Raw genomic sequence first — 14,030 nt, 5'->3', positions numbered from 1 at the left:
ATTCCCTAAAAAATACTGAACTTAGGCTATGAGGGCATTGTCCTTTACATTTAGCGAGTGCACCCACCATTCTTAGTCGGATCACTCTTCATTCAGGAAAGGCGAATAATTTTTTGTTCTTTTAAAAAAACAAGTTATTTATTTATGTTAAAATCAAATAAGTAATTATCTTGGCTTTATTTTCCAAGTTCATAATTTATTTTTCATTTCGAATAACTCAAAAATAATTCTTATTTGCAGCAAATAGTAAAGATGTTTGTGTTTTCCAACACTATCATTAGCACGCGTTTGCATTTCGAGTCGAAAATAAACAAAACTTGCAGCTAGGCAACAAGTGCCGGGAAAATGGGAGTTCGTGGCCTTACTAGTTATATAGCTCAGCGTGCGGAGATCTATCTGAAGCCCTATGAACTCTACTCCACAGCCCTGGTCATCGATGGCGACAACCTGTCGTGTAATCTGTACAAGGATGTCGCCGGGAGTTACTCTGCCTTTGGAGGGGATTACGATGACTTCTACCGGGCTGTGGTGCAGTTCTTTCAGGTCCTGGCCGAGTGCAACATCCGCCCGTATGTCCTAATGGACGGAGGATACGAGGAGCGCAAGCTACAGACAGTGGGCACTCGATTGAGAAACAAGATATCCGTGATCAAGAAGATCAATCCGAATGCGTCGATTACTCTGTTTCCGCTGCACCTCAAAGAAGTTTTTGTGGATGCAGTGCGAGATTGCGGAGTTCCAGTGATGCGATGCGTCTTTGAGGCGGACGATGAGCTGGCAGCCTTAGCCAGGAAACTCAACTGCCCAGTGCTGTCCTACGACTCGGATTTCTATATCCACAATGTGAAGTACATACCTCTGATCACACTGACTGTGAAGGTATTTATTAAATTATGAATCAACTCAACATTCGCTTAAGATTTCCCTTTTCTAGGTGCTCACCAAACAAGTAAAGGCCAAGAACAACCACAAACAGAAGGACTCCCGCGACTTGCGTAAAAATGAAGCCAAAAATGTGGAGAAGCGCACCAAGGCTAATAAAATTGTGAATGGCATTCAGACCTCAGAGCAGGCAGCTGCCCCTAAAGAAATTACCAAGACTTACAAGTACCTCGACTGCTGCATTTATCGAGTGTCGCACCTGTGCGGTCGAGGCACTCTCAGTCCAGAGAAACTGCCTCTTTTTGCCGCTCTTCTGGGCAACGATTATATAGCCCGCAGTGCCTTCAAAAACTTCTTTGCCTCAGGATTGGGAAAAGCAGGAAGGAGTCGTAAGCTGAAATTGCAGCAAAAACGCATTCAGGTGATACTCACCTGGCTAAAGGAAGAAACATCGGAAACGGCTTTGGATAAAGTTTTGTCCAGGCTGAAAAAGGTATGCTTATTGCAAATTCACTATTACTTTATATTAATTACAAATATAATTGTAGAACCAGAGGGAATCGCTTGTGTCCCAGGTGAATGCAGCAATTTCTGGCTACTCAAATGAGTTGTGCCATGCCTATAATTTTTTTGAGGAGCACTACGAGAATGCCTTTCCCTATATTGAACACGCCAGTGAAGGCGAAGAAAGTGATGAGGATTCTGCTAGTTTGGTTGAAAACCAACTAGAAGCCGTAGAGGACGAGGATCAGGAAGAAGCTGAAAACCAGGAGGAGGAAGAACAAGCTGAAAATCAAGAGGCTGAGTCGGAAGAAGATGTCGAGGAAGAAGAGGAAACGGATGAAGTCGAGGTGGAAGATAAGACCCTACTCTTTCCGCAATGGTTTTTAGACAAACTGTACCCGGCCCACCTATCTCGCTTCTTTGTGGACCTCATGCACCTGCGTAAATACATCAACAACCCGCAGATTGAGCACTTTCCCTTCCACGACTCTAATGAACTGGCCCTGCCCATCCTAAACTACGTGTTCTCCCTTCTCCATCATGTGGAGGGTGCCAAAACGGAGCCGCAAGTAGATAAGGAAGGCAAGCTCGTCCCCATCGAGTTTACCTATCTCACGAGAGCTCTCCGAGTGACTAATGTGAGGTATTTCAAAATGCCCATTGAGAAGGAGCCTGCTTTTGCGTTTGAACCATCCTCACCGGATCCCAGACATTTAAGAGCTATATTTCAAGCCTACGTTCCGCATGCGGATACGGAAAAGCTGTTCACAAAGTTGGCGGAGCTGCCGGAGGATCTGAGATTATACTTTCTGGCCATTATTTATTGGTTGCATCGATCAGAGCACTGTGATTTGCTGCACCTTCACTCCCTGATCATCGGTTTGGTTGTGCTGCGAACCATAGATGTTAAAATCCCGGCTGAGAGAGAAGTTAAAGCTTTCCGCAAGAGATTTGGCAAGACATTGAAGGCAGAACGAGCAGTAAGAGATAAAGATGCAGCCGAGGGCATCAAACGTGGCATTAAGCCCGCTCTCCTGGAACTTTCAATACCAGATCGCATGGAACATGTACCGAAATCGGATTGCTTTTTAACTCAGGAACGCCTGCTGCCGCATTTTCACATGCAGGAGATCTTCAAGAAGAAATTCGACTTGTATTCAACAACGGTAATTCACGCATTTGCAGAGTTTCAGGCTGTGGTGTATCAACTCAATGGACTGAACTCACTTCTCGATTTCCCGCTGCTAAGCCCTCGAATGAATCAGCTATATTGTGGTGCCTTTCTCTATAATATGTATGATCTGCTGAGAAATCGCGCGGATGTCCGGTATCATGTAGAGAACTTTCTGCTACCGGACTCTACTTTAATGTTCGATTTCTATTGCTACTTGTACGACTGGTGTGCTGAGTTTATTCCACATTGGAAGCGCTTGGAGGTGGATCAATCGGCGGTGAAGGCACAGCAAAAGAAGCGTCTGAAAAAACAACGTCAGGCGACTAGGAAAGCGGAGGCAAAGGAGTCAAATGCAGATCCTAACGCGGAGATGGTCAAGGATGCAGATCCAGAAGACGATTTCTTCGACTTGAATAACAAATTCTGCGCACTAAAAGTGGGGTAGTGAAAATATTGTGCAATTTTAAAGTTTTTAAGCATTAATTCTGATTCTGATTTGTTGAAGTAAATAAAAATGTTTTCAAAAATTTAAAGTTACAATTGTTTTAAATTACCGTTATCCGCAATGTTATTCCTATGTTAAGGGTGACCACGAATTTCCATATTTATGGGCGCACCAGTTACGGTCACACTAACAGCTACGTCACTGCTGTTATCGTTGTAATCAACAAAAAAACGAAAATAAACCAAACTAAACGCTTCGCAGACTGATTAAAAGTTACTTCTCGCTTAGTTTGTAATCAGCGCCAGTCACTGCCAACAACCAATGCCACCACTGTGACCTTGTGACCTCGGTCCGAAGCAGGAGCATTGCTACCAGCGAAAACAAAGCCCCAAAACAAAGGCCACAGCCAGCCGAAGAAAAAAACGGAACGTCATTGGGAGGCAATTAACCCGCAGAACCTAAAACGGAGGCGTTGTTCCTAGTCTTCTGGTGTCCTGGTGTCCACGTCCTCGTCCTCCCGGCGGGCGGTAGATGCTGGTTGGGCTCAGCGATCAGCTAGCGCGGATTATGGAGAGCGTCTTCGAGGCGTATTTGGGCCCCGAGAGCGCCCTTGCCAGTGCCGTGGGCCAAGCGGTGGGCAGCGGGGAGCCTGAGGACATCCCGCGTAGGAACACAGATGTCTGGGTCCTAGGAAGGCGGTACAATGCCATACAGGGTAAGAATAACCGATATATGTATATTCCCTTCTAGGGAGAATATTGGTATAACGATATGAAAAAGCGGTTTTGAATCGCAAAGTAATTTATTAACAGACATAACTGGTTTTTTATCGTCAAAAATTATGCAGGCCTAAATCTAAAACATTAGTAACTGTTTGACTCATCGTGGTTTTCCATGCTTTAAGCCTTTTTTAATGAAGGAATTCCCCGATATCTGCACTGTAAATATACCGTACAAATTTTATTGTACTGGTTTATACTTGAAGATATAGCTGACCTCATCGGTCTAATACAAATAACAAATAACAAATTACAATACTAAACAAAGATTGTTGTGCATATTCCACAAGCAGAGTTTTAAACTATCAAACTTGTATGTTTCCAGAACTCGAACTTATCCGAAGGGACATCCAATCCCGTTTGTGGTGCACCTACCGACATGGTTTCTCTCCCCTGGGAGAGGTACAGCTCACCTCGGACAAAGGCTGGGGCTGCATGCTCCGCTGCGGTCAGATGGTCCTCGCCCAGGCTCTGATTGACCTGCATTTGGGTCGCGATTGGTTCTGGACGTCGGATTGCCGTGATGCCACCTACCTCAAGATCGTAAATCGTTTCGAAGACGTAAGAAATGGCTTCTACTCTATACACCAGATAGCCCTTATGGGAGAATCCCAAAACAAGGCGGTGGGCGAGTGGCTGGGACCGAATACAGTGGCCCAAATTCTCAAGTAAGAGCAAACCTTTTGACTTTTTTTGAAGGATAATCAAGATCCATTTGGTATTTCCAGAAAACTAGTGCGCTTCGATGACTGGAGCTCGCTGGCAGTTCATGTGGCCATGGATAGCACAGTAGTCTTGGATGACGTATGTAAGTGGATTTGGACTTACTCTTCCCAACATATTTCCTACTTATGAGCAAATCCTTTTTCTTAGACTCCTCCTGCCGGGAGGGCGAATCCTGGAAGCCACTGCTCCTCATCATCCCACTGAGACTGGGCATCACAGATATAAACCCGCTATATGTGCCAGCTCTGAAGCGCTGCCTTGAACTGGACAGCAGTTGTGGCATGATTGGCGGTCGCCCCAATCAGGCTCTGTACTTTCTGGGCTATGTGGACGACGAGGTCCTCTACCTGGATCCGCACACCACACAAAGAACAGGAGTGGTGGGCCAGAAGACCGCCGCGGGAGAACAAGATTACGACGAGACCTACCATCAAAAGCATGCTGCTCGCTTGAGCTTCTCCGCCATGGATCCCTCGCTGGCGGTTTGTTTCCTTTGCAAGACCAGTGAAAGTTTCGAGTCCTTGCTTACTAAGCTGAGGAACGAGGTCCTCAACCTGTGCTCGCCGGCTCTCTTCGAGATTAGCCAAACACGGGCTGTGGATTGGGATACAACGGAGGACATCGACTGGCCCACCATGCCGGACATCGATTGGCCCGCGGGCACCTCGGATTCGGACTCGTTTGCCATAGTTGGTAAGGAATAAACTCTAGATAAGATTTCCTACGTTTTTCTAGTATTTAAAAGAAAGATTTTTCTATGTTTGGAGTGAACCCTTGCCCTTTTGAATTCCTCTTGCATTGCACTCAATCCCCTTATCAATTCCACTCAAACCCCCTTATCAATTCACTTCGTTTTACAGAAGAGAGCGGCAGAGACAGCGACGCCGGCTGCAGCGGCAAGAAACCCAGTGAGAGTGCCGCCTTCTGAGAGGCTCGTCGGTGGAGCGCCTGCGTCGCACGACAGCCGACGGAGTCCAACCAGGCGAAAGTGGAGCAGCCGACGAGGAGGAGGATGAGGAGCAGCGGTGGGCGGGAAGACGAGCCCCCTGTGGATGCTGCGAATGCAATAAACTAAGGCTAAAGTGCATAATTAGACGAGTGGTTGAGATTTAGGTTTTAGTATGTTTACGATTTGTACGAATGCGATTCTTAGCGATTCATAATGCTGCTTTATTGTACGCGATTGACTCCACGGGAGACAATTTGGCAAAAAACACACACACAGAGTGACACTTACAGACAAAAAACACACTCGCTTTTTGATGATCAATTAAACATTTTTATGCAACGTTGTACATTGAAGACTCGATGAGATCGATCGCCTTAGCCAAGTGTGTATTTATATGTTTGTATTCATAATATTCATATTCGTTTCGTATATTCGTCTGTATATGCTCAAAAATGGACCAACAACTAAATACATAATACTTGGACTATATGTATATATCTCTATATATATGTATATATCAACTTTGCTATCCGTCTCGCTATGGACTCGACGGCTGGACAAACTGAGGCTACGCGAAATAAGGAACTTTCTCGAATGAGTAACCAAGGAAAGAATGTAGGAATCTACGGTAACAACAAACTCGCGCCTATGCAGATGGCAAATTGACACTAATTGGGCAATTGGGCTTGTCCTGTGATCTACCGGCTTGAACCCCACAGAAAGGCAAACTCAGATTTTCCAAACCATCTGATTTATTTTGGCCGCTCAGTTAAATATCTTCTGGGAGCTCTTCCTGTTTTTATTCTACTTCCCTTTCTATCCTTTGTTTTTTAATTAGAAGTTTCAACCATCTATGTTTTTAAGTTCCAATATTTCAACTTCTCTAGTTAAATATTTAGTTCTTAAATGAATTTTTCCCAATTGGTTTTAATATTCACAAAATAAATTTCTAATTTCATTTGGTATCACTAATCTGTAGTTTTAAAATCTACATATTTTCAACCATCGGTGTGAACGAAAGAGGGAGACTGCCATTACAACTGGGATCCTTTTGGAAAAGCTGGTTTAAACTACGCTTGTCGAGCAGATCTTTGAGCTACTTTTTGGTAAACCTGATTTGCGGGGCTCAAGCTTAAAGTTCTTTGAACCGCGGCATTCGTTTTCCAAAGAAGGGGTATTGAGTGACCCATATTCCTGGCTAAATGCCACCGAAACCCAAGTTTGCCTTTCTCTCTGGGGAAACCTACGGATCCACCAGAACGAGGAGAGTAATATAAACGTTCAACAACTATTCGCGGATGTCTTAGAGTATGCAGCACGATCTATCAACCCGTTTCTCAACCTTTGGCTCGCTGTGCAGGGCCATCTCGACGTGTTTCCTTGCCAGCCAGGATTGCTTCTGCAGCCGATTGACCACGATCCTGTAGGCGCCAATGATGTCGGAACGGGGTCCACTCTGCCTGGCGTTGATCAGCATCTCGGAGGAGAGTCCCAGTTCGGCGAGTATTTGCCTGGCCTCGAACTCCAGGGCTCCCAGTTGGCTGAGATCCTCGGTGTTCGTGGGCAACATGATGCAACTGCCCGTCTCCGCATCGTAGTTCTTGAACAGCGGACAATCGTCGGCCACCTCCACATTCCACGGATTGATCTTGGCCGATCCGCACTGTCCGCCGTTGGCCAACTGCTTCTCCGGCTCCGTTTCCATCGGAGTGACCTTCTTCTTGAGACTTCCGCACAACATGTACCTTCTGGTCGGACGCTTGGCGTTCTCGGTGGACTGTGGCTCCTTCAGCTGACCCGATCCCTGGAGCATCAGTTCGTGGCCAACCTCGATCGGCTGCAGGAAGTTATGCACGAACATCTCGTCCTGCTGTCGCGTGTTCATGCTTATGGCCGGCTTCTTGACCACCTCCGCGTATCGATCCCTCAGGGAGGCGGACTTCCTCAGCCGATGGGACTTGCTGCGCACCCAAAAGATGGATCGCTTCACTGGCTTGCTGTGCTGGTTGATCTCCCACTGCATCAGATCCGCACTCAGTTTGGGACAGGTTATAAACTGGCTATTTAGCATGTCATCTATGGTGGGCCGCTGGACGGGTATGTGGATCAAGATGCGTTCTGGAATGGAATACAAAAGGGATTTAAGTCATTAAAATTAAAATAAAAACTGTAGAGACTTAAAAACATATTTTATGTTATTTTTAATTAGTTGTTAATATAATTTTTAAACATTTAAAGCAAAAAACAATTAAAAACTTACGTATAAGTCTTATGCAGGGCAAACTGAGCTGGCCGGGCAGCAGATAGTCGCCCTTGAGAATGGCCGCCTTCAGGCCGGGAATTGTGGGCGCCCGGAAGGGCATGTTGCCGACGACCATGAAGTAGAGCAGGATGCCCAGGGCCCACACGTCCACGGGGGCGCCGATGTAGTGGTCGTCGGAGAAGAGCTCGGGCGCCGCATACGGAGGCGAGCCGCAGAACGTGTCGAGCTTTTGATTGGCACCTGTCAAAGGGAATGGAAATTGATTAGTTTGCTGATGGAATAGGAAGGGTTGAAGGGTTGTCGACCGCACCATTGATAAGTTGGGTGCTGAAACCGAAATCGGCCAGCTTCAGGCGATCCTCCGAGAGGAGCAGGACATTCTCCGCCTTGATGTCCCGATGCACGTAGCCCAAACTATGCTGTGGGTTCAATAAATAAGCGTACAATTAATATCTCAGAAAGCCTCAAACAATGCCAGTGAAAATTAATTAAATATAAATACAGCACATGCAAATGAATAATAAAGAAACCATGAATCTCTCTGCCAAATGAAGCTTTAAAATGAATTATTCCCAAATGATTTATATTGATTTTCAGCCGAGATACAATTGAATTATGTTCGCCACAATTCATTTGCATGTTTCCGAAGTACAAACACGACGGCTCACCATATGTTTGACAGCCAGCAGGAGCTGTTTCAGCAAGGGAGCCGCATGAATCTCCCTCAAAGGACCGCCTTGGGTGATGTGGTTGTATAGCTCGCCACCGCGAATCCACTCCGTGACCAGATAGACCCGCCCCAGGGTCTCAACCACCTCGAAAAGCCTGCAATAAATTTCAGGAATATAGACCCAGCATATTTTAAAGGGAATCCCCTTCTACCTCAGTATATTTGGATGATGAACACACTCGAGAGTGGCTATTTCGCTGGACAGCATTCGCAGAGCCTTGGCATCGAGTCCGGCCCGATCTAGATCCACCACCTTAATGGCCACTTTGTCTGCAAATTTGTCCATTAATTACCGATCGGGATAAGGTCCTTTACGCATTTTCTTACCACGCGTTAGCTGGTGGACAGCGAGCTTCACTTTGGAGAAGTTGCCGCGTCCGATGTCGCCACAAAATCTGTAGAGGCCAATGCGACGGCCGATGGTTACCTATAGCAGGAAAAATATATAAACGATTTTATAAAATAAAAACATAAATTACCCTGTAAATAAAATGGATTACGTTAAGAATAAAAAAAATTAAGACCTAACTTTTATGTTTTTTTTTCTTTGCTCTTGTTTAAGCTACCAAAAGAAAGTTCCCAATTTCCTCATGCCCTCTTAATGCAGTTTTAACCACCGTTTTCATCAAAATCATGTCAAAATTTAAGGCATTTCCCGTGGATTTCTCTCAGGGACAAGGCCCACCTTAAGGTTAAGTAATCCGAGGCAGCGATTACTTGATACTTCAATGTACACATGTTCTAGCAATTAACATTGACTGCGCCCATTCCGGCCACAAAAACGCGCTGGCCGTAATTTATGCACTCGCACCCCCGAAACCTTCCGCCCAGAAATGGCTGCTCTTGCAATTAGCCAAGGTCAAGTGCGGTACACATTTTTGTGTTTTTGTTAATGTAATTTGAACTGTGCGCTGCACTTGACGTGGCCGCTTTCTGCAGCTGCGTTTGCTTGTTGCTCGTCGTTCCTTTCACCTCCTGGCTTTCTGTGTGTTTTTATTCCACCTTAATCCACCTTTTGAGCCATCGAGGGTGAGAGAGAAGGGCGGGCGTTAATTAAGAAACGGGCAAACGCAACGCAACGCGGCGTATACGTAATGCGGATAGCTGGCATTCAGTCACACGCGCATTCTGCAACGCAAGCCTCAAATAGGCGGTGAATGAGCTCACGGAAAGACAACAAATCCTCAAGAGCACTGCAAAAATATCTAATTAAATAATACAAAAATATTTCATATTTTTATGGCTTGCTTTTCTTTTTACCTAAAGGAACACAAAAGCTTCAATAAATAGTATACGGCTATAACCTAGCATTCCTTAACTGTTGGATTTTTTTAAAATATATTTTGGAGTATATTTTGCAGTGTACAACCTGAGAACAGCAATGCTGCACAAGCAAATTAGCCTTGAACCCCTACATAATTGCAGCGCTGCGGCAGAGGGTTTGTGTATTAGCTAACACACAAATACCAACACACAGACACACAAGCAGGGCACACCCACACGGAACATGGCCCAAAAACAACAAGCGACAATAACCTGGCGCTGGTTTTCAACGTGACGTCAAAGCAGCAGAGGTAAGCCCTATTTTTTGTTTGCCGCCAAACAGGTTGCATTCAGACCTACTTGTATATGAGATACAATTCATCATGCGCAAGGACGCGCAAATCTGGCACAATAGGTTCATGACACAATGCGCAGATAAATCCTGCCATAACAATTTGCAGCCCTAACGGATGCGACGCCACAAAGGATGCCGAAGGAAATTTGTTTTACGCCACGGATGTTTAGGAAGGCAGAATTATCAAAGTGTAGAACGGTTATGGGCGAGAAGGTGCTGGCTTTTGTCACTTTTTTTTTAATATTTATATTTATCAATATATTAAGAAACAGTTTTACTAACTTAAAAAGCTAAACATTTTGTTGTTGATTGGTGTTTTATTAGTTCACAATTATTAAGAGGGTATGCCATATCCAAATCGGTCAACAAATAAAAAAGTTATGAGCTAAGAAGTGCCAATTCCTTGGAATTTTTGAGCACCTCCATTTTTTGGATTTATGCAAGGGGTTGCATGATAAAAATATCAAAAAAATTTACAAAAAATTGGGATTCCAAGTTTTGATGCAGTTGTTTCCACAATAGAAAAATAAACTTTTAGAGGAATGACACGTTAAGATCGGACTGTAAATTAAAAAGTTATGGACCTTAAGGTGCTAAAATATTAAAAATGTTCTGCAATAAGGAGTTTAATCACGCAAAGGATGTTTAAATCTTCACTTTACTACAAACTTGTTTAAAGTATTGGACAGCCGAGGAGTGCCGTGACTAATGGCGGAGGTAATTGGCATTAACCGAGCCATCGCGGCGACTCAAAGAACGCCTGAACTTACAGGTGGGCACAAAAGTTGGGTGGTTGGGTGGTAGGGTGGTTGGGTTGCTGGGTGGCCCCCCGTCGGATTTGGCCGCCACAGGCATTTCAATTTGCACTCACCTCGTGACCGCAACGGGGATCGCATTGCAGCGCTTTGGTTAGCCGCTGGTAGGGCGGAGTGGGCGGGGGCGGCTGACAAATTGTCAGGGGCGTCGTCGTCGTCGTCGAGGGGGGCAGCGTCGTCAGCGGCGCCGACGTCACTTTCACAGTGGCTGAGCTGCGCAGCGCGTTGGTATCCACGGCTGCCGTTTTGCTGCTTTCACTTCCGGGGAATCGGTTTGGGTTTGAGTTCGGGTTGATTGGGTTGATTGGGTTGGCAACTTGTTGGTCTTCGTCCTTCTTCCTTTTCCTTGCACTCTCGGCTTCTTCTTGCTCTTTGGTTTGGTGTTGGTCCTATTGGTCCTGGTGCTCGTGCTCGTGCGACTCTCCTTTCCCGACGCGTTTGTAATTACAGAACGGCAAGAAGTCTTAGGGCAGTCTTACATTATTAAATGCTTTGTCTGCAAACAATTTGCCGACGGGGGAGAACGACCACTCCTGCAAGAGAAAGTTGGTAAGTGGAGGAGAAGAGTTAAGCCAAGTTGATTTCTGTTGTTCCGTAAGCGTCTTATTCGATTGCGGGTCAATTGAAATTATATAAGCTGATTGGTTTTGGGTGTAAGACAAAGATATACGTAATTTGCAGAGCAAGTGGGATAGATTTTTAATTCACCAAGTCACTTATTATTTTATAGTATTTTGCTAAATATGCCTGGAAAACTTCAAACTGCCATAAATTATTATTAAACAACAGGAGCAACAAAGTGGCCTAACCAACAATGATTTAGTGCCCTCAAAGCGAAAATAAATTGTAATAAAATTATTTCGGCTGTGACCTCCGTTTGCAAGAAATTTATATGTGCCCCTAATGAGTTTCTTTCGCAGGAAACGCTTGAAGGCCATTAATTTCCCATTTTTTACCCAACTCAGCTAAACGACAACCACCACACCGAAAGATTGTTTATGAACATAGATTTGGGCTGCTAATAATAACCGACTTCGATGATGGATATTCTGCGAACCATAAATTAGAATAATTAAATGCAACACGTTCGCCGATGAAACCCTCGTAAAAAGTACGGCTGGTCAAATATAATTAACGCTTGTCGGAGGGCTATGAAAATGAGAAAACTTTCGGCAGTAATGTAATCGATATGGGTTGAGTGCCCGACCCCGTTTCATCCAATTATGTTGGCTGTAACTCAACTAGTGGCGATGCAGGCAGGAGGGGCAACAGATTTCCAATGAGCGAATAAGCAATTCTTCAATAATTCAATAAGGAAAAGGGCCGCTTGGCGCGCATCTTTCTGCAGCGAGGGCGAAAGTTAACTCAAAGTAATTACGTAAATGGATTTTCTTTCCTGCTGTTACTTTTTTTTCTGTTTTTTTTTTTTGCTCATCCTAAAGTTGCTCAAATTTCCTGCACGTCGTCTCGAATAAAACACTGAAATGGCAAACACTGCGCTGGGATCGAGGGATCGGGGTAATGTTTATATAGCAATCGCAAGGAACGCCCCCTTCCGCCCCCTCAAGCGTGACAGGAAGTCGGCCAGGAAGGAAGCGAGCAAAGGCGAAGGCGCAGGCGACTAAGCCCGAAACTCGACCGGCAGGCGACAGGGCGTTACACAGATACAGATACAGATACTTCAATGGGCCCGCATACTAAATATATATATAGTCGTACTGAGTGCGGCGCACTCTTGATACATATATCTCGTACAACTAAAAACACTTGAAATTATTATAAAAGCCGCAGGGCTGTCCCAAGTTTCTTGGCAAGTCGGCGACAGGCGACGCCATCTCTCTGATTGACTGACGGCCGCAATTCGCAAACGCCTCCGCCTTCAAGTGGTTTTAACACTTCACTTTAAGGATGTGCGTGCTGGTACAGTAATGACAAGAAATATAAGTTTATGAAAGATTAAATGTACTGACAATTGTTGAGGGAAGAAAAAATATTGTTTATAAATTGTTATTTCTTCTAGGAGAAGCATTATAATATTTTTATGAAAATAAACCATGCTCAAAAATAATAAATGGTTCCTTTTTTATTTACCGCACGTGCTTACATAACATTTAAGGAATCTTAAACGCTCCAACTATTGTTATGACCACAGTTATATTGTCCTGCGTGCGTGCTTATGTGTGTGTGTGGGTGGCACAATTAAATTCACATTTATATTCGCTTCTACAATACATATGCAAAATTTTCGTGCCAGCTGTCACAACCGCAATTTCATTTCGGCGCTCACAAGTATGCAACGAAATTTTTACACTTTCCCACTTATCAAACAGAAGCAGGCTCCGTTTGCGAGTCCTTTTATGAGGGGTTTGCGTATGTGTGTGTATGTGTGTGGGAGGGAGAGTTGAGGTTACCTTGGTTGGGCTTTCCACCCGTCACGCATACATTTGCATGCTAATGACTCCCCCCTTTTAGCCACCCAACGAGTATCTATGTGAAATTACAGTTTTAATTACTAAACTAAACGTGAATGCATTTGATATCAAAGGAAAACAGAAGCGACTCGCAGCTCAAAAACTTAGAGTAGTTGCAATTTGAGTGATGGAAACGGAGGGAGTGGAAAACAGACTGGCGAAGGAAAAGCCAGCTAGATGCTAGATGGCGTAGCTGTCTAAGTTTGTTTCAGCCAGATGGAATTTTCCGCTGGCAGAGAGTGAAAGGAGTCGCATAACTGGGTCAAAAGTGTTTGCATAAAAGAAAATAGGCACTTGGCAAGAGCGAAACATATAGGATACAGCTAACACATTAGTAGTTTGTACAGGAAAAGGCTTTATGCTTAAAATTTCAAACGAAAAACTTTCTAAGCATTTAGTTTCTGATTAAAGTTTAATTTTCTAAAGAAAACTTATTAGTGAAAGTGGACTTTGTTCTACGAAAGCTATTTTTGGTTATTTTATGAAATAACTCTAGCATAAACATGGCAAAATTTGTGTATACAAACATTGTGTGTCTGAAATGCAAAACCAATTGCATTTAACCAGAAAAACCAGCAAAGTAAACATTGCTGATTCTTCAAAAAATCCACTTTCAATGATTTGTTTTAGAAAGGCAGGGAAAATGTTGATTTCAATATGATTGTTTATTTTAG

General features: G+C 44.3%; 3 protein-coding genes across 3 annotated transcripts; 2 read left to right on the top strand and 1 right to left on the bottom strand.

Moving 5' to 3' along the window:
- The first annotated feature begins 262 nt into the window (after positions 1–262).
- Positions 263–3,093, top strand: LOC108101328 (protein asteroid). The gene is made up of 3 exons (XM_017205637.2): positions 263–879; positions 935–1,375; positions 1,431–3,093. The coding sequence occupies exons 1-3, from the start codon at positions 346–348 to the stop codon at positions 3,003–3,005; spliced, it is 2,550 nt and encodes an 849-aa protein (XP_017061126.1). The 5' UTR covers positions 263–345; the 3' UTR covers positions 3,006–3,093.
- Positions 3,094–3,190: 97 nt separating this feature from the next.
- LOC108101314 (cysteine protease ATG4B) lies at positions 3,191–5,948 on the top strand. The gene is made up of 5 exons (XM_017205615.2): positions 3,191–3,720; positions 4,110–4,452; positions 4,513–4,592; positions 4,658–5,203; positions 5,371–5,948. The coding sequence occupies exons 1-5, from the start codon at positions 3,537–3,539 to the stop codon at positions 5,436–5,438; spliced, it is 1,221 nt and encodes a 406-aa protein (XP_017061104.1). The 5' UTR covers positions 3,191–3,536; the 3' UTR covers positions 5,439–5,948.
- Positions 5,829–11,251, bottom strand: LOC108101313 (serine/threonine-protein kinase SIK3). The gene is made up of 7 exons (XM_017205614.2): positions 10,942–11,251; positions 8,780–8,879; positions 8,605–8,722; positions 8,391–8,547; positions 8,033–8,141; positions 7,720–7,962; positions 5,829–7,577 (listed from the first exon to the last, which is right to left on the bottom strand). The coding sequence occupies exons 3-7, from the start codon at positions 8,658–8,660 to the stop codon at positions 6,763–6,765; spliced, it is 1,380 nt and encodes a 459-aa protein (XP_017061103.1). The 5' UTR covers positions 8,661–8,722; positions 8,780–8,879; positions 10,942–11,251; the 3' UTR covers positions 5,829–6,762.
- Positions 11,252–14,030: the final 2,779 nt, after the last annotated feature.

Source organism: Drosophila ficusphila, unplaced genomic scaffold, assembly GCF_018152265.1.
Source record: "Drosophila ficusphila isolate 14025-0441.05 unplaced genomic scaffold, ASM1815226v1 contig_412, whole genome shotgun sequence".
Lineage (NCBI taxonomy): Eukaryota > Metazoa > Arthropoda > Insecta > Diptera > Drosophilidae > Drosophila > Drosophila ficusphila.
Note: the sequence above shows the minus strand (reverse complement) of the source record. Positions and strands in the feature narration are given on the sequence as shown.

What these genes read in the sequence shown, in the direction of transcription:
- LOC108101313 (XM_017205614.2), bottom strand. Translation starts at nt 8,660, where the DNA reads ATGCTGTCCAGCGAAATAGCCACTCTCGAGTGTGTTCATCATCCAAAT. An exon ending in TGCTGGCTGTCAAACATATG is followed by an intron (nt 8,142 to 8,390) that starts GTGAGCCGTCGT and finishes TTGAACCCACAG; the next exon opens with CATAGTTTGGGCTACGTGCA. An exon ending in CAGCACCCAACTTATCAATG is followed by an intron (nt 7,963 to 8,032) that starts GTGCGGTCGACA and finishes TCCCTTTGACAG; the next exon opens with GTGCCAATCAAAAGCTCGAC.
- LOC108101314 (XM_017205615.2), top strand. Translation starts at nt 3,537, where the DNA reads ATGCTGGTTGGGCTCAGCGATCAGCTAGCGCGGATTATGGAGAGCGTC. An exon ending in AGTAGTCTTGGATGACGTAT is followed by an intron (nt 4,593 to 4,657) that starts GTAAGTGGATTT and finishes CCTTTTTCTTAG; the next exon opens with ACTCCTCCTGCCGGGAGGGC. An exon ending in GGACTCGTTTGCCATAGTTG is followed by an intron (nt 5,204 to 5,370) that starts GTAAGGAATAAA and finishes TTCGTTTTACAG; the next exon opens with AAGAGAGCGGCAGAGACAGC.
- LOC108101328 (XM_017205637.2), top strand. Translation starts at nt 346, where the DNA reads ATGGGAGTTCGTGGCCTTACTAGTTATATAGCTCAGCGTGCGGAGATC. An exon ending in TGATCACACTGACTGTGAAG is followed by an intron (nt 880 to 934) that starts GTATTTATTAAA and finishes TCCCTTTTCTAG; the next exon opens with GTGCTCACCAAACAAGTAAA. An exon ending in TTTTGTCCAGGCTGAAAAAG is followed by an intron (nt 1,376 to 1,430) that starts GTATGCTTATTG and finishes ATATAATTGTAG; the next exon opens with AACCAGAGGGAATCGCTTGT.